The sequence below is a fragment of the Lycium ferocissimum genome, chromosome 3 (genome assembly GCF_029784015.1).
Source record: "Lycium ferocissimum isolate CSIRO_LF1 chromosome 3, AGI_CSIRO_Lferr_CH_V1, whole genome shotgun sequence".
NCBI classification, from domain to species: domain Eukaryota; kingdom Viridiplantae; phylum Streptophyta; class Magnoliopsida; order Solanales; family Solanaceae; genus Lycium; species Lycium ferocissimum.
The window spans coordinates 5,946,759-5,972,683 of record NC_081344.1 but is presented as its reverse complement, the minus strand read 5'-3'; the positions used below and the strand labels follow the sequence as shown (position 1 = coordinate 5,972,683).

General features: G+C 35.9%; 5 protein-coding genes across 6 annotated transcripts in view; 1 reads left to right on the top strand and 4 right to left on the bottom strand.

Annotated features, from left to right (window-relative positions):
• The window catches only part of LOC132049452 (heme-binding-like protein At3g10130, chloroplastic), a 38,386-nt gene extending 13,566 nt beyond the window's left edge, over positions 1-24,820 (top strand). Inside the window, exons 6-8 of the mRNA XM_059440260.1 lie at positions 8,357-8,492; positions 24,372-24,481; positions 24,599-24,820. Coding sequence (XP_059296243.1) covers positions 8,357-8,492; positions 24,372-24,481; positions 24,599-24,673 — 321 coding nt within the window. The 3' untranslated portion in view covers positions 24,674-24,820. The remainder of the gene's footprint in view (positions 1-8,356; positions 8,493-24,371; positions 24,482-24,598) is intronic.
• On the bottom strand, positions 675-1,430 carry LOC132050867 (uncharacterized). Its single transcript, XM_059442209.1, has one exon. The coding sequence runs from the start codon at positions 1,362-1,364 to the stop codon at positions 972-974; it is 393 nt and encodes a 130-aa protein (XP_059298192.1). The 5' UTR covers positions 1,365-1,430; the 3' UTR covers positions 675-971.
• Positions 10,632-13,305, bottom strand: LOC132049450 (uncharacterized). 2 transcript variants are annotated; one of them, XM_059440258.1, is made up of 3 exons: positions 13,193-13,305; positions 13,003-13,113; positions 10,632-11,190 (listed from the first exon to the last, which is right to left on the bottom strand). In XM_059440258.1, exons 1-3 carry the CDS (start codon positions 13,214-13,216, stop codon positions 10,699-10,701), a joined length of 627 nt encoding a protein of 208 aa, XP_059296241.1. In that variant the 5' UTR covers positions 13,217-13,305; the 3' UTR covers positions 10,632-10,698. The 2 variants fall into 2 exon arrangements, with proteins under 2 accessions (XP_059296241.1, XP_059296242.1); XM_059440259.1 differs by having other exon boundaries at positions 10,634-11,190; positions 13,003-13,109; positions 13,193-13,266.
• On the bottom strand, positions 14,109-17,329 carry LOC132050695 (extensin-like). The gene is made up of 3 exons (XM_059442075.1): positions 17,038-17,329; positions 14,395-15,098; positions 14,109-14,301 (listed from the first exon to the last, which is right to left on the bottom strand). Exons 2-3 carry the CDS (start codon positions 15,096-15,098, stop codon positions 14,109-14,111), a joined length of 897 nt encoding a protein of 298 aa, XP_059298058.1. The 5' UTR covers positions 17,038-17,329.
• Positions 16,954-22,249, bottom strand: LOC132050694 (uncharacterized). The gene is made up of 8 exons (XM_059442074.1): positions 21,498-22,249; positions 18,536-18,678; positions 18,146-18,457; positions 17,997-18,063; positions 17,703-17,909; positions 17,458-17,564; positions 17,128-17,374; positions 16,954-17,037 (listed from the first exon to the last, which is right to left on the bottom strand). The coding sequence occupies exons 2-8, from the start codon at positions 18,616-18,618 to the stop codon at positions 16,954-16,956; spliced, it is 1,107 nt and encodes a 368-aa protein (XP_059298057.1). The 5' UTR covers positions 18,619-18,678; positions 21,498-22,249.
• Positions 24,821-25,925: the final 1,105 nt, after the last annotated feature.

Here is a 25,925-nt window from a genome sequence, read left to right as displayed (position 1 = left end):
CTATTAGCTACCTAACTATAGGCTGAGTGATCTAGTTAACAGGAAAAGGAAAAATTCCACTGAAAAAAGAATTTATTTTGACTTCTAAACTCCTTTTTTTTTTATTTTTTATAGTCATGGGGTATTTAGAACTTACTGCCTGACTAATCCGTATTGGCGCCGAGTCCCAGGAAAACTATCCTATGCCTTCCATAAATTTAAATATATTGATAAACCATTGAGGAACAAGAAGTCACTCTACCCATTAACCTATGGCTGTTGCCAATCCACTTAGTTTACCTTTTTCTTTTCTTCCCTTGCTTTGCCCATAGTCTAACGGCAACCATTACATGCGCATGATTTTGCTCCATCCTCAAACATAATAGTAATACATAGTTTCCCTTTAAATGTGTCTCAAAAAATTCTTACATGCTTAATCCGAACTGAGGACAGGTTTTTGGGGTTAGCTCACGCTGAGGGGTGTCCCGGTCTTCGTAGCACATGTATTGCCCAAAACATGAGGGGCATGATGACGTGACGTCATCCTCTCCAAGCTTATACATGGGGAGTATTGTATGTTCAAGGTTCTAAATCACAATGACGATTAAACACGACGGTTCTGCTAGTTGTGGGACTTAACAAAAAATATTAATTGTAATAAAATATGTTAGATTAACAGTGTGAAGATAATTAAGTAACAAAGCGCTTAAGAGAAATATATTATAATTTCTCACTGCTCAGTTGATAGCCTTCATGCAACTCGATTGGTATAAGCAAAGGAGAAATTAGAGTTGATATACTGAAGAAGATTAACTACCAAATTTGTAAGTTTCACTTGAAGTAAGAAAAGAACACTCCTGTCCTTCACTAAAGCAGAAGTACCTGTTTTCTTAATATCTCTCAAGATTTTTGCATCTTACTATAGTTGACTGACTATGGCTATGTTACATACAATATGAGAAACTAAAATCCGAAGAGGACTGATTAATAAGCTAGTCTAATTCAGGAATACTATCTAGAGCAGGCCTCCATCCTATACAATCATTAGTGTCATTATCAGTGAAAGAACTACTACTATTAATCTCAGCAACAGAGCTTGGTTCTTTCTGAAGAGGATACTGAACCATGCCATCATCAAGTCTTAATCCTCCTTCATTTAAAAGAGCTTGCAACTCTTGCTTAGTGATAACAACCTTAATTCTTACAACCTCTGAACAACCTTTGCTACTTTCCTTAACTACTTCATCAGCAAACCTCACCTTCTTTTTGACTTGTTTTGCCTGTGGCTCTGTTAAAAGCGGTGACACTTCATGGACCTTCATTGGAGCTTTATATTCAAGGACATTCTTCTTATCATTCTGACGAAGTACTATGCAATTTCCCATTGTTGTGCTATATGTGTTGTATTGCTATAACGAGTTTAGGTATAAGGTTTTTTGAGTAAGCTTGTTTAGAGCACACACTCGTGTTCCTTTTATAAGGAAAAAAAGGGAGTGAGAAAGCCCCTATGTTTTCTCAATATTATAATGCAAATGATTCAACTGTCCGTTCTAATTTTACTTGACATCGTTTGACTGGATATAGAATTTAAGAAATAAAAAACTTTTGAGATTTGTGGTCTAAGACAAGTCATAAACATTTGTCTAACTATAAATCTTTTCATTAAGAGTAAAATGAATAGTTCTTTAGTTGAAATATTTTATATTTATGAAAATTATGTCAAATCTTTTTTGAACAAGCTAAAAAGGAATAGGGCGCCCATAAAATGGGATAGAGGGAATATGTAGTACTGATGATATAAAGATTTTTAGTATTACTGTATTTTAACATGTTGTAACAAGTAAACTGTCTTTTTTTTTTATGTGACTAATAGTTCTAGTTTTGACAGACAGTTATATGTAGTTATCTTTTAGGTAACTCGTTAGTATAATTCTCTCTATCCCTTTTTATTTTAGATTTTCAAATTATAGAAATGCAGAGTAAGGCTCATACAATAGACCCTTGTGGTTCGGTCTTCCCGGATCCCGCGCATGGCATGAGCTTAATGCATCACGGGCTGCCCTTTTTCTTTTTTCTTTTTCAAAGTATAAAAATTAAATTATAGTGGAAAGCATATTAGCACTTTGGACCCCACCTTGTTGATTTTTGTTGTTGTGCAATTGAGGGGTCATGATCTATACTGATAGTAATGAAGATCATGATTCCTCTGAATGTCTATGTTCATACCTTTCTGATATGCAATCCACTAAGTGAGAGATGCAGGCCTGCTTATTTTCTTGTTTTGACCAAGTAAACATAAACGTGTTACTATATCAATATCAATACTTGTTATAAATGATAAAATGATTATCAAGAAAACTAACCCCGTTTGTCCATAGAAATAAAAAAAAATTCACCTTTTTTGGAATTTTGGAGTTGGAGTTGTATTTGGCCATAGTTTTTGAAATTGTAGTTTTTGGTGAAATGTAATTGTAAAAAAGTGAAAAAAGTGAAAATTTTTGAAAAACAAATTTTTGGAGTTTTTGATATTCCGGAATACAATTTCAAGTTGTATTAGGAATTCTTATGAAAACGCTGAAAAGTGAAAAAAATTTCCGGAATAAAGTGAATAATTCTTATGGCGAAACGCCTACTAAATTAAAGTAGACTAACACTAATTGGTATATTTGGCAGTACTAGTAGTAGGACACTTTTTTCTCTGTTGTAAAACGTGGGTTGGTGGTCACCTGTGTGCTAGGCCTATACGCTAGAGCAGGTATATATGAAATGTAAACATTGTGGATGCTTATTGTTTGAACCTGTGATAGTCTCAGATGGTATTGCAAATCCGTATCTGGGAGAACGGGAAACTATTGAATTCCACAGTTGATTATGTTGCATGGATCCTTCATTTGCCTTATTGTACCCGTGCCAAATTGATGTAACATGGGTGCGGGTACTTATTTCCAATTTTTCCAAGTGGAGTAATAATTTATTAAAAAAAAAAAAAAAAAAAAAAGCACATGCAAAAAACCGCACGAACCCCTATCACATGTGCACACATGCACACACACATCTGGTTTATGCCTATAGGCTTGTCCATGTTATGCAGATGTCTAATCTTAGTTCAAGAACAAGTTTAGAACTGATGGAATGACAGTAAGAGAGAACAATCTTCCACATTATAAAAAATATACGTCTGAATAAACATACACCCTATTCGTCACATACTTTAGGGGATTGAGCTCCTCTCCATTTTTCATTTCTCCATTTTTCCCAAGTTCTATATTAAATTAGAGACACATGGCACGGGTTAAAATTAATGGCTAAGATTTAATTAACTAAAGCAAGGTTCTCTAAACATGGTTTATATAATTAATAACTTATCCATAAGTATATTAAAATATTTTCTCTCTTTCTTCCTATTTTAATATTCCATTTTTCTCAATTATGAAAACTCTTTAATGATGATATTTTCCGGAATATAGACAATTCTTTCCGAATATACAATTACCAATTGAATAATGGAGTCTATATTATGTGAATTAGTAAGCATCATAATTGAAAAAAATAGAAAATATCACCAATTGAATAATGAAGCCTATTTCTGTGTAGGGAAAAAAATTAAGTGGGAAAAATAATCGGGTAAAGGAGAAAAGATATTTTACTGTGTAGGAAAAGTAAAATAGGAAGAGAGACAATATTTTAATATATTTGTGGATAAGTTATTAATTATGTAAATCATGGTTAGAGAGTTATTTTAGTCAATTAAATCTTAACCATTAATTCTAACCCATGCCATGTGTCCTTAATCCAAGATAGGACTTGGCGAAAAATGGAGAGGAGCCCAATCCCAGGACATTTCTGACCCTTTTCCGATCATATATATATATATAAAAGCAGGCAATAGGCCCGCTGACGTGGCGCTCTCATATCTCAGTATTGCTATTTATCTATTTGCTCAAATTTTTGGCTATTAATTCCATTTTCCTGTACGCACCCGTTTAAAATTTCTAAAACAAAAAAAATTGCAACGGCTTGTAAAACGGCGCATGCATTCCTTAATTCTAGGGGTGTCAATTCTGGCCCAAAACGTGATGGCCCGCCCAACCCGCCCAAAATTTTATGGGTTGGGCACAAGATAATTAGCACTGGGCTGATTTTTAGCCCATTCATCGAACCCATTTTTTAATTGATTGCCATTTCATTTCAAAATTGGGCCAAAATATGGCCCAAGTCCAACTTTTAAAAACCCTAAATAATTTAGTCATTCCAGACTGCAACTTTATTCATCTTCCTCTTTCTCTCTCTCCTTCCACACTTTATTCAACATATCCAGGTTTCTCTCTCCCCTTCCTCTTTCGATTTTTTTTTTAATGATAAATTATGAGTGTATTTGAGACATAAAGATGTCCAACATATGATTTTCACTTCGATTTTCTCTTGGGTTCTATTTTTCTTTTTCTTTTTTTCAGTGTTATTTTTGTGCTTTTTTTTTTTTTTTTGGAATCATTTGTGTGTTGTTGCTATTTTCTTGTGGGTTACGGAAAATCATTGTCAAAGTTGGTTCTTGGGGAAGTGAATTGAATTAGTTCTTGATTTATGTATCTCTGGAATATGTTATTATAGCAGTATACTTGGGATATGTTGTCTTTTTTTGGTTGTTATAGCGAAAGATACTTACTCGGTTGTTAGCATACAATATACACGAGCAATAAATCATTCTAAAACACCATTATGTGTTTACTTTCTTGCTTTTGTTCTTTTCTTTGTAAAATCCGCAATTTTTTATTTTATATATGCTAAGAGTTTCTTTCATTTTTGTAGGTTGTATTATGGATCATACTGAAGTGTGTAATGAGGTGACTCAAGAGAGCTTTTCAAGTTCATCAAAACGACGAAAAAATAAATCTACACCGTGGGAGGGTTATGAGAAGTTGCCGAAGGATAGTAATACAGATAATAGATTAAGGGCAAAATGCAAAACTTGTGGAGATGTTTTTATGGTCGACTCAACTTCGGAACTACAAATTTAAATCGCCATCGAGCTAAACACCTAAAAGATGCGGCCTCTCAAGTTGTGCCAATAAATCACGAACAATATCGTGATAAGGTAAGAAAGGCTATAGTTAGACACAACTACCCGTTTTGTTTTGTGGAGCATGAAGGGATTAGGGAGTTGCATGAATTTTTTGAATCCTCTTCGTTAAGACCTTTTCAAGGAATACTGCAAGAGCCGACGTTAGTAAGTTGTATCAAAATCAAAAAAGAAATACTCAAGAATGAACTTGCACTTATTCCAAGTAGGATGCCTTGACAAGCTCGATTTATGGAGTTCACTCATCCAAAATGGTTATATGTGTGTTACTGCTCATTATGTTGATATAGATTGGGTTTTGCAAAAGAAAGTTTTGATATTTCGTCATGTTCCTCCTCCCCATACTGGTGCCGTTATAGGTCCAAAATTGATCAATATGCTTAAAGAATGGGGAATTGAGAAGAAGATATTTTCTATAACGTTAGATAATGCACGATATAATGAAGGTGTTGTAGATAGATTGATTGAACATTTTAAGTTGCTGGATTCTTTACTTTGCAATGGAAAATTTGTGCATATTCGATGTGCAAACCACATTTTAAATTTAGTAGTCAACGCAGGTTTGAAAACAATTGAGCTCGCCATATTTAACGTTAGAGAAAGTGTAAAGTATGTTAAAGGTTCCGAGTCAAGAATTATAAAGTTTGTAGAGTGTATCAAGAACCTTGGCATAAAGTTGAAAGGGAAATTGCGTCAAGATGTACCGACTAGATGGAATTCTACATATTTGATGCTTGATAGTGCTATACCTTACCGTCGAGCATTTTCTGATTTTAAGGTACTTGATAGTCAGTTTAAATGTTGTCCTTCTGAAGAGGATTGGGTTAAAGTTGAAAGGATTGCTAAGTTTTTGAGGCCTTTCTATGATGTCACTACTTTTTTTTCAGGGAGTCAATATCCTACTGCCAATGTGTATTTCCATAAAGTTTGGAAAATTCATATGATGATAAGAGAAGCGATAGATAGTGAGGATCTTAATATCAAGGAAATGGCTATAGAAATGGAGAAAAAGTTCAAAAAATATTGGCGGGAAGAGTACAGTCCGATTGCTACAATGGCAGTAGTCCTTGATCCTCGGTATAAGTTAAGTCTCGTGGATTTTTGCTTCTCTAAACTTGATCTATCTACTTCCAATGAAAAGGTAAAGGCTGAAGATAATATGCAAAAATTATTTAAGGAGTACTTGAAACCTTCAATTTCGATGTTGATACGGTAAGAAGTAGTAGTGGTGGATGTGATGTTGAAATGGCGGATGAAATGGAGGAGTATGATAATTTTGTAAGTCCATCTCAACCTAGTTCAAAAAAGACACAACTAAGTTTGTACTTGGAAATTTGCTGCTATGCCTTCCAGCTAGCTGATGTTTTTCTCAATTTTCTTGACAGCGAAAGAAGAATGATGCTTCCACTGCCTGTCAAGTTTGAATGTTACTGTGATGTAGTAGTTTCTATTTGATCTGAGAGTATTTTTTATCCGGACCTGCTGAGTTTTCTGTGTCATTGCACTGTGACACTCCTGGGAAGGAACTTTATACCGACTCTGGCCTGGACATTATTGGATACGCGAATGGAGAAGATATATTAATGAGAAAATTTGTTTATTCTCCTTTTAGTATGCAATACTATAGTCTGGTATAGATCCAGGCATGCAAATAATGTTTCTTTGTTTTTATCAAGTCTAGTAGTAGTATCAGTTTTTGGTATTTGAATTCAGTCCTGTGGTATTTTGTGTCATGAAATAAACTCTCGGCTGAGTCAATGAAGCTCGTAGCTTTATAAAGTTTGGTATTAATATTCAGTTGTCTGGTGTGTGTAATAAAACTTTTCGGAGACTAATAAAGAATATTGTATTCTATGTTTTGATGTGTCCTTGAACATTCAGATGCAATATTGGTTACCTTTCACCTTGAACAATCTTCGCAGTATCTCGAATTGAAAATGTACTCAACTCTGCCCAAAGTGATAACATTGAAAATGCAAATAAAGGTTGGGTTGTATGAGTTTATTGATGGAGTTGATTAATTTTGAAAAAAAAAGAATTTGAAACAAATTAATTTTAGTAGAAAGGAATCAGTTTAAAAAAAAATTGGGTCAAAAATTGGGCGGGTCATAACCCAGCCCATTTTTAGCCCATTTCAGCCCAACCCATTTCAGCCCAAGTAACTTTTGGGTCAATGTTAGCCCAACCCATTTTTACCTCAGCCCATTTTGATTGGGCTGATTTCAGCCCAACCCGCCCTTTTGACACCCCTACTTAATTCAATAGGATGACATTAATTAACGGTGCATGTCTGTTATACTTTGGCTGCAAAGAGAGTTTTTGTTTGTCGAAGAGAACGAGCCATTGTCTTTTATTGGTTAATATCTATCTATTGCTATTTCCGTTTGCCAACCATGGTACGCACAAAGGTTGGAATCGAATGAATAGACGATAAAGCTAAAAGGCATACCCCTTCTACAAAACGTCGACTAGGTCTTTTTAGTTTGCGCAAGCCATGGAATTGGTCAATAGATGCGACGCTCAAGCAGCTGCAACGTTTTCTTTGGGCGGACGGCAACGTCTTCGTCTTTGGTCATCCTTCTGTTGACGATGTTGTGACCCGCTACATTGCCGCCACGTCTGCTCCAGATGTGGTTCATAGAGAGATAGAGAAGAAAGGAAAAGATGCAGTGATTGAGACAAATGAAGACGAAGAGCCACGATCGTTCATCTTAAAGACATGGATATGGAGGTGATGAAGAAGAAAGTAGTTGATACAATAAATGGGATAATTTCAAGCTCAAAGGATGAAGATCTTGAATTGCCATATACAGGTTGTATATCTTTCCTTTTATATTTGTTTTTTTGTATTTCCAAAATATTCCTAGAAAGTTTCAAATTAACAAAAAAATTCAGGTGTTCTCTTAGACCGCGCGAACATATTCACTAGTTCATAAATACATCTGAGAACGACATTTTGCAACACAAAAAACCAATATTTGGGAAAAAGTGCCCTCCCATATAGATTGGTTGGGTCTCTATCTGGTTATGCTAAGTGTAGACATCCTATCAGAATTTCTTGCACTCAGAAAGTTTGAAACCATAATTTATCCATCTAGAAAAGAAAAAATCACTTTAGCTTGATGAACACCCTCCAACCCCACCCCCCCCCCCCCCCCCAAAAAAAAAAAAAAAAAAAACCCCGGCCTCCACCTAGAAGAGAAAAAGATGAATATTGTGTATATAGTTGTTATAATGTCCTGCTCTCGTATTTTCACAGAAGAAATACACCCACTGGCATCTCATTTTGAATTTCATTAGGTGGAAGATCAGGAGAAGTGGAGGATGTCCTTTGTCATGCCCTCAAAGTATGGTTCGGACTTGCCGCTACCAATGGATTCGTCTGTAACTATCAAAGAGGTGCCTAGGAAAACTGTCGCAGTTGTTGCCTTTTCAGGTTTGTGACTTCAGATTTTAGTATGTCTATTACAAGTTCTAGAAGGAAATTTATGTTTTCTTGAAATTCGACATCTAAGTAGTCAGAAAGCTGGGATCTGCCTCATTGGTCTATAGAAGTAGATCATGGTAAAGTTTTCTTAGTGCTTCATTGATAGCTCCACTTGTTATGATATGAGAGAAACTTGCACGTAGTTTTACTTGTGTCTCTTTCTTTTAATGTCCTATAGCCTGCTGTAACAGATAGCAATATTCATTTCAGTTCAAAAGCAAAAATATATCGGAATTATATTTTTCAACTTTAAAATTGTATACGGGTAAAACCGAGGACACGAGTACGCTCGGTTTCCCGTTATCATGGTTATGCTCGGGTGAAGCATGACCACCTCACCGGGATCGAGGAGCTCGAGGTCGGGTCAGTACGAGGCGATAACGGAAGGACGATTGACTGCCATTAACAGAAGACCGAAATATCCGCCCTCACCCGGATATTTCAGCGTCACTCCCGGCGACCCAGCTGTCACCAGATTTACTTGCTTTATTTAGAATTGTACTAGGTCTGAAACTCTTCTACTATATAAAGGGGAGGCCTCCATTCATGAAGGGGGTTGGCAGAAAAGAGTAGAGAAAGAATTCATATCAACAATCATAAGAATATATAACGTCAGTTTCCATCTGTTCTTGAGTTTTACTGCTTGTGTTTCTTGGTAGCTCGTAACGAAAGGACACCGACCTCGGTTCCCTAGCCCGAAGTCATACGTATCCAGCACTTGGTTAGATTTGATTCTTTGTCCATTTCATTATATATCACGATATTTAAATCCTTAATTGAATTTAGCCGCATATCTTTGGCACCTCATATCACTACTAAAAAATCCTGATTTACCTACGGAATTTACCGAGGGACGTCCATCGGTAACCAGGATTTACCGAGGGACGCCATCGGTACTAGGCTTGTGGGTAATTTGACCCTTGGTAAATAATACCGAGGGACACTCTCGGCAAATACCGATGGAGACCCTCACACATCCCTCGGTACTTCCCATCCCTCACATTCATGCAAAATTAAATATACCGAGGGACGACCCTCCGTACTTAAGAAATATATATAATATTGATATATTATTTACTGAGGGACATACATCGGTATATTAATGTTAATTAAATTAAAATTTTAAATACACCGAGGGACAACCCTCGATAAATAAAATATTTAACAATTATATTTTTCATTTTACTGAGGAATGTCCATCGGTAAGCTAAATGAAAAGTACTTTGATATTTGAAAATAATGAGGACGTCCCCGGCAACCCGAAAATCCGATATTTGCAATTACACTTGTTACCGAGGGACTCTATCCGTAAGTCCCTCATTATTTCTAGTATTATTTTGGCAAGCAATGCCTATTTTTTCTACGACTGCTATATTCTTATTCAATAGAAATAAACACAACCAATAATAGCCATCAAAACAATAATAAAAATACTCCAAAATAATTCATACATTAAAATTAAGCCAACAAACATCGTACGAATCTAACCAACTTCGACGTTATGCAAAATATATCACAAGCATCCCACTAAACTTCAAACAAGCCAAAGTAACATAAGTTGGAACAAAAATAATAATTTTTTTTTTTTTGGTGAACTAAGTTGTTATATTCATATTCAAAAGCATCAAGCGTATGCAAACTTTACAAAGAAAAAGGCTAAAAACTCCGCACACTACAAAAGAAAACTAGTAAGAGCTGGGAGTTTAAAACCACGAGCAAAAGACTCAAGGCTACTAAGCCACCGAGCCGGGGAGCCAATGAAATCTAAAAGGGGGATAATATCATTCACAGGGGATAGATTGCTCCAACTAAAAAGGTTAACTAAACACTTTGATTTTAGAGAACAATTAGGAGTTGAAGTCCCATCAAAGATCTGTTGTTCCTTCTCTGTCCATAAACACCAAAAAACACATACAGGTATCATTTACCAGATCTTGTTGATGGTTTTGTTCACTTTCCATAAGCTCCAACTTTCAACTCGCTCCTTTTAAGCTATATGGGATTGTCCAACCGATTCCAAAAATTGTTGTAAACATGTGCTAGAGATCCGTCGCAACAGTGCAATGCAAAAAAAATATGTCAATCGACTCTTGACTCTTTTTGGCACACATAGCATCTGTTCACCAAATGGACAAACAAAAATAAGAACTGACCTCTAATACTCCATTTCAGTCTCTCCATACTCTCTATTCTCCTGATCCTCATCATCTCCATGCTCCTGATCCTCCTCATCCTCTCCATCATCATGATCAGGGCTCGGGGGTGGAGAACGGGGCAACTTGATGAGGTTACACACTTGGGCCTTGAGTTCTTTGACGTCTGACTCAAGCACTATCCTACGTCGCTCCTCCTTCAATCTTTTATTCTGTTCCTGCTCATATTTCCTAGCAAGTTCCCGAAGCTCGTCTCGCATCTCCTCGAGCTGCTCATTTGACACAGTGGCAGAACTCCCTATACCTTGCAATCCACACTGGATGCGGTGAAAGTTCTTCTCGGAGCAAAGGCCATAGGCTCTTCCCTTATTTACACCACCAACCACGTCTAACCAACAGGAGAGAGCTTGTTCCTCTGATGGCGTGATTGGATTGCCTTGATCATCAGTCGGCTGATTCCTAATGAGATCCTCCATTGCTTGATTATACCGATTCTACATTAAAAGTAAAATTTAGTATATAAACAAACGATATAAAATAAATTCTGAAAAGTGAAAAAAAAAATTAGCAGAGAAGGTTGAAGGTCTTTGCTGGTTTGGAATAAATACCACAAGTCATGATAGGCACAAGGTGTGCATAAATGCAGCATTTGTTCTTCGCCGTGTGCACCAGAGGGGAACACACAGAGGGAAAAAAAAATAAGAGAAGGTTGAATGTGTTTGCTTTGGTTTGGAATAAATATGATCATGAAGTCCGGTTGATTGCACAAAGATCAACACCGTTGTTTATAACCGGGGGAATTCCTCTTTCAAAATTGAGTTGGCTCGATAATGCCAACTCATGATGATGTTTCACAGTTTGGACATGACCTGGTGTACTTTGAAAAATCCTGGGGCAATTCAGATGTACTGATCAAGTACACTAGGAGCTGCTATTTACTGGTGTACTTTGAAAAATCCTGGGGCAATCCTGGCTCAGACCTGGTGTGTTTAGTGATAGTACACCATCATGCTCAACTCTTTAAATCACTGATCCAAGCATGGGAAATGAGATGGTTCAAATATACACATATGAAGGAACATGAAGCAAAGAAAAAGAGCACTATGGATAATTCTATGCAACAGAAAGTGAAAAAGAAGAAGGGGTATAACAAAACACAACTGTGAACTGGATGCAGTTGGGAGAGCACAAAAGTATTGGGAGAAAGGAACGAGTCAACATAACTAAAAGTCCGCCGGAGAGAAGAATATATATATATATTTTTTTTTTAACATGCAATGCCTTAGCTAAAAGTGTGTCCTATGAACAACATATATATAGGGAAGTTTTCCTTAAGGTATAACTCAAAGTTTGCCTTATAAGGCAAAATTTAATAGGCAAACTTTTATATTTTAACCAAGATTCTTTGGGGAATTATCAAAGTTATGCTGACCCGGATACAAAGCAGAAAGTATGCCGGGGGTGTTTGAGCATAGGAATAAACACCACAATAAATTGTTTGGTTCCTAATGTAACCTGGGTTTTAGCCGAAGGGCAAAATTTAAAGATTTCAAATATGAGGGGCAAAATTTAAAGACCAGAGGACAACAAAAGGTTTAACATTGCACAAGAGTATAAAAACATGATATAAATTGTAATGTTTTCATAAAAAAATTAAAATACATACACATATATATACAAATTTAATTTTTAACATAATATATAAAGTCGGTTTGGTTCGGTTTTTTTTCGGTTTTTTAAGACTTGAAAAAAACCAAACCAAATATAGTCGGTTTTTAAATTTAAAAACCAAACCAAATCAAACCAAATAAATGATTTTTTTTTCCGGTCTCGGTTATCGGTTTGGTTCGGGTTTTTCAGTGTCAAGAGATGTGCTGCAGGGCAGCAAGGCAATATATGCTGCAGTTATATGCAGATGTGGTGTCACAGATGCACTGCATCACAAAAACCAACAAAGGCTGCAAGGGCTATTTGCAGCAAGGTGTGCAATACTGCTGGGAGCTGCTATTTACAGCAGTTATAGAAAAAGCAGTGGAATATACTACTTTTTGGAAGTATTTTACAGGAAGAGTTACCACAACACATCTACAGGTTGTAGTTTGTCTATGAACAACACGTATTTCAGATTGATATACACAGATATACCAGTCACAAAAATTTATCCAAGATAATATCACCAAGAGATTATTTATATGAACTTAAGAAGGATTAACATGAAGAGAAAACCAAATAGAAGTTGAGTCTTACCAGGAACCATAAAAACAATATTACTAGTCAAATATATTCCAAATAAGTTTAGAGCTTACATAGGTATCCTCTGCCCGTGGCTCAACCCAAACTTCTTTTCCATCTTCGATTTTCATATGGGTCTTCTTCCATAGCTCATGTCGAGTGGGTGGTCTACCAAGAGAAACTTTCTGCAAATGAAATAAACCAAGTTAACGTTGTTTATGTCATTATTTGTATTTGCTGCCATCTAAATGCTTAAACAATTACCAATTTCCTCCGAGCAGTCCCCATGGACACTGAACCACAAGTGTGCAATGAGCCACCCTTCTTAGACTTTCGAGCCGCCTTTGTCCGGGCGCTCTTCTTTTGAAACTCCGGCGTAGCCCGCATTTATTAAGATCCTCCCGAATCCGTCCCAAGCCGCCGGGCTTTTGACCCTTATTTCGAGCTTCGTAAAAAATATTTGACAATCGAGAACTCGCCTTCTTTGTAAAATTGCTTCTAATAACATTATCCTCGACAGGGTTCCATGTACACTTTTTCTGGAAAAAAAATGTAAAAGACATCAGAGGAATAGACGTCCCGAAGTGCCTACACCAAGAAGACATCTTCCAAGGAATTTGAAGTGCCAAAATCAATATCAGAATAACTTCTTGTCATTCTATATTTAAGGTATCTTGAAGAAGCTAACAACTATTCTTATTATGCCCTTCTTTGTCATCTGATCCATACAAGTCCCACTGGCCGCCGGTGTTGCCCAAGGAGTACAAGTTCCAAAAAGAAAAGCACACTGATAATTTAAAGCCTCTATATCAAAAGGCCAATATTTATGATTTATTTGATAGGAAAATAAATTAACATGTAGTAATGGTCTACATAGCTAGTTAGCAGCACAAAAACAACCAACATATAAGAACTGTAGGCACTAACATATAAGATTTGTAGGCATATTTTTTCATTTAAGAGGACAGACATTAGACAATAGACATAAAAGTGAAAACAAATAGAAAGGAGGATTAATAAACTTCAAGAAAAGAAGATAACTAGGCCTAGAACAAGAAGTTAACCAGAAAATAGTAAAAAGAAGATAGCTAGAACAAAAAGATGGAAATAGTAATTAGTAAAAGAAGAAAGGTATTGAGACATGGAGAAAGAGATAACAGAGAGTTCCCACTATAGTACTTTAAGATATTTTAGAATTAGAGGAGAAGACGCATTTAATCCATTTTGTGATCCAAAGTATACATACCATAAACTCATTAAGGATTGCTTGTTGCGTATGACATGGAACTTCACCCCACGTCGCGAAGGCACCGCTATAAACTTTCTGGATTGCTGTTGAGATTGCATTTGCAGCTGGCCTAGAAGGATAAAACCTACAAGACAACAATTTTAAAACATTTAAAATTGTTAATTCAAGAATTAGAAAATAATAGAGGAATTAGAATGCAATAAAAGAATAAACATACCCTTCTCCATCAGCGATGATGCACACCCTCCGTAGATGATCTAACTTTCCAGGTGATGGAAAATCTGGACCATCAACTGAAGACGGCGTCGAAGGTTGGCTAAGAGAGGGCTCAGAATTGCTCGATCCAATATTTATCCTAGAAAGGCGTGGACCGGCTGATCGAGTGGCCTCTGACGAAGGAGTCTCTGGAGATGGACGTCGTTCCATGGCAGCGAGGTAAGCTGAATGCATGCCAGGTGGAGGTACATAAGAGGGAGGCATCGAGGAACATCCCGGGGGAGGCATATTGTAGAAAGGGGCAGTAGTTGAAATTCCGGAATAGCCCTGTGTTGGCATTGAGCTATAGACCGGGGGAGGCATAGAGCTATAGCCGGGGGGAGGCATCGAGCTATATCCCTGGGGAGGCATAGTACCATAAAAAGAATGTGAAAATGATGACGGCCCCTGTGAAGGAGGATGCAATGGTGGAATGGAAGAAAGAGATGGACTCAATGTAGACATGGTTGATTCCCCTTTACTCTTTGATGACGGGCCATGTGAAGGCGGATGCAATGGTGGAATTGTAGAATGAGATGGACTTGATGTAAACACGGTTGATTTCCCTCGACTTTTAGTAGTACTCTTCCCACCCTTACTCTTAGTGGTACTCTTCCCACGCGAACTATTAATCTGATGTCGCTCATTTTTATCACCTGATGCCATCTGCAAATTTCAAATTGAGATTGTTAGAACATAAATTAGCTAATTACTACATAATGAGATTGTTAAAGCTAAAATATTGAGGATTAAGTTTGTTTTTATTGGAGTGGACATTTCATCACCTTGAACAAAATTCCTAACAGACCTCACAGAAATAGCAACTATGGCAGATTGGCAACAATTGACACAATACTAAACCTAAGTGAGGAGCAAGCATGACTGATATAATGAGGTGACACAGTTTTAGTGATATACAGTTCCCCATAGTCTACAAATAAAATGCTTAATCACATAAAAGGCAGGGAACAACCGGAAAAGGGATTAAAGGAATCGTTCAATCAACAACAAAACAAAAAACACAAAGATTTTAGGAATTAGAAAACAAATGCCTAAGCAGAGAAACGAGGATGAATGGAATCTCAAAGAACAAAACCAGTTCATTATGAAAAAACAAACCAATTCAATCATAGATTTCAAAAGAAAAATAAATAGAATTATGTTATATACAAAAGAATATGTGCTCCAAAAGGATTTTGTGGAAAGATCAGAGATTCATCGGAAAGGTGATAGGTGTTCATAGACACAGGATGCTGTAGAACACTAGAGGTATGAAGGCATTATCGAATTGGGTCAGATAGGCCTCCAACCACAGACCAAGAATTGTCACAACACAAGAAGTGACGACCAATTCTTCATCAATGTAAAGACCAAAATCAATCAGAAAACATTGTCAAACGCTGTCTTAACTCTATTTCTTTTTGGCCCCAGTTTCATGTTGTTCAAATGTTTGATTGATTCGAGGATTTGGTTCCAAACTAATCAGGATCGCTAGCTGGCGAAATAAAACAAAAGGGATTTCAAGAGATACTGCATCAGTTAAAATAATAGTCAAAGTATGCAATTTGTATGGAAGTAAAAGCATATGATTTCATTCCACATGTTCACATGTGTAGTACTGGCTAATGGGTCCATTTTTAAATATTGTGGATCTAGGATGATAAGACTTTTGCGCATGTGGGCGGGCTGGGAAGCAGGAAGTGGAAATGTGTGTTCGTTTCTGGTGTCAGAGAGAGAGAGAGAGAGAGACCTGATCCGAGATGTATCCAGTTGTTGCTAGAAGTGGAAGTAGAAATGACCATGCGGCCAGGACAGAAGTTATGATGCCAGCAGTAGTGCCTTCAATTGTTTTCTGACTTTCGCTACCAAATAGAACTCACACATTAAGAGAATGAGAGAGAAAAGAACCAAACACCAAAGATTTCGACGACGAAAAAAGAGGATGAGGACATACCGCTGGTTTTGCTCTAGCGAAGTACACTATACTTATGGCCAAGCAATGATGCCTGTAAACAAATTAAAATTAGAACTTCTGAAAATTGGAACTAAAATGAACCAGAAGCAGCAAGTTCAGTCACTGCCAAGAAAACCACCAGCATTCCAGTCTGGTATATAACAGTTCCTTTCCCCTCTCCCCGAGAAAAGAGCATGTTTAGCACACTCCCTTTCCCTCTCCCTAAGCAAAGAACATGTTTAGCTAGACCAAGTAAAATCCGTAACTTTTACACAAGTCTAGTCATTAGAGAAAGTTGAACTTCAATTGGTCTTAAAGAAGGCTAATCAAAGAAGTAAGCAATTTAGGTTGCGGGCCCATAGGAGTAACAACGTCCCTCTACCGTGAGACAAAGGAGTTTTATAATTTATCCAAGAAAAGGGAAGTTTGGGACCCCTCTCCGTAAAAAATAAAGAGAAATACTTGATGTAAGTCATCATCAAGTATAAATTTTAGGAATTCACTCTACAACTAAACTTAAAGCTAAATTAAAGTATAAATTAAAGCCGCCTTTCCATTCTCGTACCTTTAAGCTATATCGCATATCGGTGCCACCGGAAAAACATCCATTTTATCATAAGCACAAACAAAAACAAGAACCTGAACCCAAACCTGCAAACGAAAAACAAGCTTTCATCCATGTCCAAAGAACATTTAGGGTTGAGAGTTTAGGGCTCGGGACTAAGAAGAAGAATATTGAACAGGTAATTCTTCCTCCTCGCTTATTTCTTCCTCCTCGCTTATTTCATTTTCAACAGGTAATTCTTCCTCTTCACTTGTGTCGCTACTGTTTGCTGAATCTTCCTCATAAGAAGAGTACTCATCGTCAACAGATAGTTCTTCCTCTTCATTTGCCATGGAAGTTCCTTCCCCGAGATCAATTTCTTCATATATGTTGTCAGGATGCTCCAATTCATTTCTAATTCTCTCGTCATTTGTTTCTTGAACACTCGATATGTCATTTTGGTATGCAACATTCAAAGTATTCTCGACTTCCACACGACCCACGGCTTTGTTTTAATAACAACCCACCAATCCGATTTATCCCTACGCAATGGATAAGGAGCATAATACACTTGCTTGACATTTTGTGCAATGACAAAAGGATCATAGCTTCCATACTTTGCTTGTATGCTTAACTTCAACAATTTTGTAATGTGGATCTATCCTTGTACCAGCTTTTTGGTGTTGGGTCAAACCACTTACAACGAAAAAGTATCAACTTTTTGTATGGCCAACAAACAGATACTCTAGTTCTAAAATCTCTTGGAGCACACCATAATAATCAATATCTCCATCCCGATTGTTAGTGTCCCCTTTAACCCGGACTCCGCTATTATTGCTTTTATAATGCTTGGAGCTTTCTTGATGCGGAATTTGTAACCATTGACATTGTATTTTTTCATTGTCTTGACATAAGGGTCTGGTCCCCAAGCTATATCTTTCAGAAATTGGTCAGCTATGCCATTATTTGGATCATGGACCTAGTGGTTTAAAAAAAAAAAAAGTTAGCAAATATTTATAGTTTATAAAAAATGAAATATAGTTGAATTTTATAACTTAACACTTACATAACATTTGAACCACTCGCTAAACTCGGAATAAACAGGAGCATAGCCATACCTACCTACGAACAAACTGTCCGACACATTTAACGCTTGTCAGTGACATATTAGTATGGATTATTTTGAAAAACTCAATAATATAATTTGAAACCTACTTATAATATGGTTGAACTTCCGGGCAATTCAACAATACATGTGTTGTGGCTGATTTTTTCTCCATATCAGTTAGGAGTCTTCTTTTAATAGTTTTAGAACCCCGACCTGGTCGATTGAATATGGATTTTGGCGGGGCCAAAGGATCATTCTCACCTTCATCGTTTCGAGTTGGCCTATTTCTCAAACACGGAACGTGTTTCTCAAAATAATAAGAACAGAAGTGAGAGGTTTCTGCAGCGAGATAGGCCTCACATATAGATCCCTCAATCCTATTCTTCTGCTTCACAAACCGTTTACATTTGCCAATTTTCCTGTATAACTTCAAATTAGATAGGAACTACAAGAATTATTCAATATTCAAAAATTAAATAATAATTTATAATAGTTACCTCTCCCAAGGGTACATCCATCTATATTGAACTGGGCCTCCAAGTAGTGCCTCTTGTACAAGGTGGACCGGAAGATGTTCCATCACATCAAAGAAACCACATGGAAGAAATTTCTCCAGCTTACATGAGGTTACACGAATGTTCTGATTCATCAAAAGTAGAGTATCTTCCCTCAATGTGTTGGAACATAACTCTTTGAAAAACAAACTAATCTCTGTGATTGGTTTCCATATTCTTTCGGGTAAGCCACGAAATGCAATAGGAACTAAAGTTTCCATGAAAACATGGCAATCATGACTTTTCATACCCACCAACTTTCCTTCTAGCACATCTGCACGCTTACCCAAGTTGGACGCATACCCCTCGGGCATCCTCAAACTCTTTATCCACTCACAAATCTTTCGTTTATCCTCCAAAGTGAATGTATAAATCGGCCTTTGGCTTAACGATCCTATTTTTGTTTTTTGATTGTTGTAGGTGCAATTACGTCGCCTACAATATTCCATTAAGTCCTTCCTGGCCTTTATGTTATCTTTTGTCTTGTCCCTAACATCCATCACTGTATTAAACATTATCAAAATAATTCTTTTCAATATGCATGACATCAAGATTATGTCGGAGAAGATTATGCTTCCAATAAGGTAACTCCCGAAATATACTCGTTTCGTCCAATTATGCTCAACCCCATATCCATTTAATCTAGAAGGTGGAGTTTCTGTCACCTTAGGCAAGTCCCTAACCCTCTCCCAAATTTGCTCCCCTGACAATGTTGGCGGTGGTAAGTCATGTTCAGTTTTATTTTTCCTGAATGCATTTCTCATACTCCTAAACTCATGATCCATTGGTAAGAACTGACGGTGACAATCAAACCATGAATTCTTGCCCCCGTGTTTTAAAGTGAATGATTTAGTGTTTTCCATACAACAAGGACAAGCTAATTTGCCGGCGAAATATCCACCCCGACAACATTCCATAGGCGGGAAATCATTAATAGTCCACATAAGAGCAAAGACGCATGTTGAAGTTTTGTTTGGTTGATATGTCGTATGTTAAGACACCTTCGTGCCACAAAGTCTGTAACTCGTGAATCAAAGGCTGCAAATATACATCAATCAAACTTTTTGGATTACGTGGACCCGGGACAATGCAAGTTAGGAACAAATATGGACTTGTCATACACATCTCAGGCGGAAGATTATACGGTGTGACAAAGATCATATAACATGAATATGGTGCGGGCGAGACAGAAAATGGTGTGAATCCATCAAAGACACAAACCCAATCGAATATTCCTTGGTTCATTAGCAAAATTCTGAAACGTTCTATCGAAATGCTTCCATGCTTCTCCATCTGATGGATGACACAAAACACCGGGTGGCCTTCTATTTTCATAGTGCCATCTCATATGAGGAGCGGAACTCAGTGATGCATACAACCTCTTTAACCTTGGTATAAGAGGTAAATAATGCATCGCCTTAACTGCAACCCTCTTACCGTGTTTGTTTAAAACGAGATATTCCACAAACTTTGCAATTCTCTAAATCTGCATCATCCTTATAATACAACATGCAACCTTTTTCACAACAATCAATTTTCATAGACGAGAGACCTAATTTGGAAACCAATTTTTTTGCTTTATAGTAATCATCGGGTATGTCTAAGTTTGGATTAAGTTCTTTCATAAGCTCAATCATAGCGTTCATGCCCGCTATAGAAATATTCGCATCCGATTTAATACTTAGCAAGCCTAACGGCAACGATAATGCGAGTGCGACATGCCTTCGCAAAATGGACGACTAGCAGACTCTAATTGTGCATAAAAACATTGTGCCTCTTCATTGGGAGGTTGATCAACAGGTTGTTGGTTGTTACCCTCATTGTACATCCCAAGAGCATCAATAACCATTTCATGCAATCTAGGATCTTGACTACTTTCACCAACAACAGAATTATGATTGCCAATATTACTGGCACTACCCTCAATTTCTCCATGACTAGTCCAAACATAATAGTCGTCCATAAAACCCTTACTACAAAGATCAGCCCTAACATCCTCGGGTTTTAACCACTTTATACAATTGCAATACCGCACAAGGACACCTAATTGTCCCATTCTTTTGACAAAATAAATTTGCCTGATTAATAAACCCCTCAACGCCTTGCTTAAATTCATCCCTCAACCCCCGTCGATTAGGTAACACCCTATCATACATCCATCTACGATGTTCATTGTCCATCTACATGTACAAATAACAATCCACATGAATAGTTTAAGATGCACAGAGTAATTCTACATCTAGTACACAGCTTTAGTGATCTAGTAAATAAACCAAATTCGATGTACAATTTCATGCATAGTTAATATTTAAAAGATTACACGATGAAGAGTTGACATACTGTTTTCAAAATAGATGATCCTTCCGTTTCAAAATAAATAGTGTTTTAGGCTTTTCATTTTGTTTAAAAATAAGTTGTTCTTTAGAATTTCAAAGAGGAAATTGATCTTATTCTTTCAAATTAAAAACAAGGGGCTTGGGGGAAGATCTCATAGAAAAGCTTCTAAATACCACATTACACAAACAACAACTGTGCTTCAATCAAAACTAGTCCGATAAATAATATGAATCCTTGCTATCCTTTTCCCTCTATTTGGACCTTCTAGAAAGAAAACTAAACCCTATGGCAATTTAAAGCTGAGCAAAAAAAAAAAAAAAAAAAAAAAGATCCAGCAAACCGGAAAATACTCTCACAAAAAAAACCCAAATCAGAATTCATTTAGCATAATCCTAAAATGTTTAAAAATTATATCTTTGCACATAAAAAAGAGGAAATTTAAGCAACGGAGATGCAATCAAGATTCTTCCTATTAAAATCTAGAAAGATGACAAATTTTGAGCTAAGAATACTTCAAATTCCTTCAAAATAATTGCAGTTATTAATGACTTCAAATAATAAACCTTACCTCTTCAAGAATATAGAAAAAACCCTAACTTTGTCTCCACTTTGAAATTGCAAAGTCAATTTTTTTGCTTTGTGTTCACTGTTGCTTCCAATTCCACAAATTGGGTATCTTCTGCCCTGTGCTCTCAAACTAATTCATGTCTCTTAGCTTTCCTCTGTTGGTGATTGAAGTGGCGCCGTTGAGAAGAGAGCAGCACATAAGATAAGAATTTTGCCTGTGATTCTTATTCTTATTCTCTGTTCGTAGTCCTTATTCTCTGTCCTCCGAATGAATGACCATTCCATTTGGCTAGATTAAAGTGCTCCATTTTTCTTTTGGCTAAAATAAATGGCGCCTAAGTTTCCCGGTTGTTTTTTTTCCCCAACTTTTTTCAGCTCTACTTATGTTCTAGCGCCTAAGTTTCTTTTATTCTAGCCTTAGTTTTTTAATTTTTTTTTTAACACAAATGGGGATGGATAATGGGATGTATATACTCTCTCCGTTTCAATTTATGTGAACCCATTTGACTTTGTATGAAATTTTAAAAACTAGAGAAAGCTTTTAAACTTGTGATGTTAAATGAGTCACATATATTTTGTGTGGCTATAAATCATTGCATAAAGGTAAATTGTTTCCAATTATACAAAGAGATCATTCTTTTTGGCACGGACTAATAAAAAAATAAGTTCACATAAATTGAAACGGAGGGGGTATTAAACTATTTATAATCTTTGAGATAATAAGTAAATAAAAATATTAAATTTAGATAATAACCATCAAATTTTGTAGAAAACTTGCAAAACAATTTACTTTAAAAAAAATTGATAACTCAAATTAGCCTATTTTAGATCGAATCACCGGTTGAATAAAATTTTAACTTAACAAAAGATATATTATATATTTGTGAAGACAAAATTGAGATTGTTTTAATAAAAGATGAATTTATTATAAAAGAGTGAAAATAAAATTTTGTTTGGGAATGCCAAACCAAATTATCTCCAAACAAATCTAAACGCATCTCTTAATATTTAAGATATGCATTAAGAATTACATGTCTGAATCTAAATACACATATGAATACTAAGATATTGTGTTAAGGTCTGAATACTACATTATTAAGAGTTAAGACGGTTTGCTTTACAATATCTGAATGTGTAAAATATGTCTTTATTTTAAAAAAATTAGTATGAAATTTAATACAATACAAAATGAATTCAATATGTTATCAATAAAATATTTTTTAAAATATTATATGAAGGCTGGTGTGGTGGCAATACTAGAGGTGGTCTTGTAGGTGTCAACTGAAGATGGTGTCGGCTAATGCTGGTATTGTAGGTAGTAGCTAGTGGTAATGAATGCTGGTAGTAGTTGGTGGTGGTGATTGATAGTGATAGCTAATAATGTTGGTAAATGACGACGGTGATTGACGATACATAGTGGTGAAGGATGACGGTGATAGACGATATATAGTGGTGATTGTGGTGATTGCGGGTAGTCATGAACGATGGTGTGTTGTAAAAATGGTGGTTGGTGGTGATGATTGTAAATAGTGACTAGTGGCATTGTACGTTGATTATAGTAATTGATAATGGCGGTGGTTGTGAGTAGTGACGATTAATAATGGTAGGCGGTGACAATAATTGATAATGATGGGAGATGTCGTAATGGTAGCGATAATTAAATGGAGGAAACGATGAGTATAGCTGCCATCTTTGTAGAATTTTTTTAATCGACATTTTAATGATATAAAGACTTTGTTACAGATCTTTAATAATCATTCGGACTCATTAAATAGTTGTAACATAATAGATTAATATCACAAATACAATTTCACGTACTGTAATTATTGACGTATACGCTAATCAATCAATAATATTTCTTAAAGATACCACTCATGCACTATACATATACTACTTAGTGTAATTATCGATTTATAAGTTAATCAATCAGTATTACTTAAGAATACCACTAATATACTTCTACTTACTAGAATTATTATATAATAGACTTATCAATCACTAACATTACTAAACAATACTTCTAATACAACGCACTTTAACCATTGTCAATTTATAAGCTAAACAATCATTAACTTTTATTAAGGATGCCAATAAGAACACTTCTATTTATACTATCACTTTTTAAACTTATCACTTATAACATTCTTTAGAGTGCTATCACTATACACTTTTACTCGGTACAATAAATAAGTGGTACTACTTAATTTTCTTATGATAAGTCTAGAAATGTAATATAACTGAAAAAAGAAAAAGAAAAAAAACTTTAAACAATTACCGAGGGACTTACCAATTGACACCATCGCTATTTTTTATTTAAAAAATATAAAATAATTATTTATTAAATACTCAATTTTACATATTTAATTTACCAAGAGACGTCCCTCGGTAATTTCAAAAAGAAAACTCAAAATAATTATATCTACTCTATTGAGAGACTCCCTCGGTATATTTTATTTAATTTTCATTTATTTTTTATTAACATACTGATGGTGTCCCTCGGTACAGGAAAAAAGAAATTCAAAATATTTATATTTATATTACCGAGGGTCTCTCTCGGAAATTTTAATTTGTTTTTTATTATGTACCGATAGAGTCCCTCGGTATAGTCAATTAAATGTTGACTTTAAAAAAGTCAAATAATTTACCGAGGGATGTCCCTCGGATCTTTAAAAAATAATTAAAAATTAAAATATTTGACTTTTCCGAGGGACGCCGTGGCAAAGTACCTCGGAATAGTGACATTTAATTTGTCCCTCGGTAACCCGCGTAGGTAAATAGCTTGTTTTTAGTAGTGTATAAATTTAACTGTTCTACATTTTAAGGTTAAACAAAAATCCTAACTTAACTAGCCTTCTCTCATTCGGTTTCGAGGAAGGTTTTGTGACTGATGAAGAAGTAAAAGCCCGAGAATCAAGACTTCGCACAGCACTAAAGGGAGATGCAGAGTTTTGGGTAAAAGATGGTGCCTTGATAGAAGTTGCACAGGTATATTTGCAGTCACAAATTTCAATAATACTTCTAATATCTCCTGGAGAACAGATTTTGGCCTAGTGTAACCAAAGTAACCTACAAGTTGTGTATTTGTTATATTTCTGCTTGCAGTACAATCCACCATTTACTCTTCCGTTCACACGTCGAAATGAAATTAGCCTGGAAGTTGAAAAGAAACAGGAATAGCTAGTCAGTGTGCAGTATATTGCAGATAAATGCGTGCACTGATGTAGAGAAACCAGTGAAGCAAAACTTCACCACTATACGTTAAAGTCATAATATGGTGTGTAAATATTGTATCAATATACTCCTTGTATATATACATCTCAGGCGATTGCGCTTGACCTTTTCGTCATAAGCTTATGTGCATGCACAAAAATGTACAGGTCCCTCATTGCTTCTACTCTGAAAATAATAAGACTCTTTAGTCTTTTAATTTGTATTCTTCTCGATCCTCCATTTGAATCTGTATATTATTAGGCATATCTTGGGTAATAATCTAATATATATTATTCATTTGCTGAGCTGCTCTATGTTTGAATTTTGGATAATATGGTTGTTTTGAGATACTGCTGAAATCTATCTTGCTTGGATTCTTCAAAAATACTGCCACGTTGTGTGTCGGATCCTCCAAAAGCTACACATTTTTTTAAAGATCCGACACGGGTGTGGCAACATTTTTGTAGGGACCGAGCAACATAGGTTGAAATGTGAATTGCTGTAGTTTAATGTTTTGTGCACCCTCGGATATGGATTATTCTGTGTACGCCCCGCTACTCCGTCATAAACTTTCTTATTGAGCTTGAAGATTCCTTTCCTTTTAGCTCCTACGTTGCATGCTACATCATGACGATGAAACAACAATTAGGCATCAGTCTCAATCAAGTTAGTATTGGCTTATGAATTCTCAATATTCATTTGAAAAAAAATGTGGACCTATTCATTCCAATACTATGTCCATATATTGCGATAATTCATCATAGATTGATTAGTTTTAGGTTGGTCATTAACCTACTGCAATCCTCCTCCTTTATTATGGTTTGAGACCGACAATGTGAGCAAACAAACGTAGAGTTTACAGTAATCTAACTTCCTTTCCAGTATCATATTTCTCATGGTTATTCTATCTTTACTCGAGACTCCTTGCATTGGCTGTCGATTTCGTCTCACTTCTGACATCCAATTTTTTCTTTAGAAAATGCAATTTATTATTAGTGGGCACGTATCATATGAAAGTGAAATCATGTTTTTATTGTTGTAAGCTTGAATAATATGCACAAGGGAGTGAATATTTTATAAAACTAATTTGTCCTAATAGACGTCGTGAAACCATCATTAGGAGCTCTCCATCATGATACAAGGTGTTACATAAGGTGCCGTGAAAGAGCTGCTCTAGTAACAGTTAATCCATTAACTTATGTCCATATTTACCAATTAA

Coding starts and splice junctions, on each gene's coding strand:
- LOC132050867 (XM_059442209.1), bottom strand. CDS start 1,364: ATGGGAAATTGCATAGTACTTCGTCAGAATGATAAGAAGAATGTCCTT.
- LOC132049450 (XM_059440258.1), bottom strand. CDS start 13,216: ATGGGGACTGCTCGGAGGAAATTG. Junction 13,114..13,192: donor GGACTGCTCGGAGGAAATTG/GTAATTGTTTAA, acceptor TTTCATTTGCAG/AAAGTTTCTCTTGGTAGACC. Junction 11,191..13,002: donor CACGGGCAGAGGATACCTAT/GTAAGCTCTAAA, acceptor CTTTTAATGTAG/AATCGGTATAATCAAGCAAT.
- LOC132050695 (XM_059442075.1), bottom strand. CDS start 15,098: ATGGCATCAGGTGATAAAAATGAGCGACATCAGATTAATAGTTCGCGT. Junction 14,302..14,394: donor ATCATCGCTGATGGAGAAGG/GTATGTTTATTC, acceptor GTTGTCTTGTAG/GTTTTATCCTTCTAGGCCAG.
- LOC132050694 (XM_059442074.1), bottom strand. CDS start 18,618: ATGGAACATCTTCCGGTCCACCTTGTACAAGAGGCACTACTTGGAGGC. Junction 18,064..18,145: donor GAAGTTCAACCATATTATAA/GTAGGTTTCAAA, acceptor TGTGTCGGACAG/TTTGTTCGTAGGTAGGTATG. Junction 17,910..17,996: donor GCGAGTGGTTCAAATGTTAT/GTAAGTGTTAAG, acceptor TTAAACCACTAG/GTCCATGATCCAAATAATGG.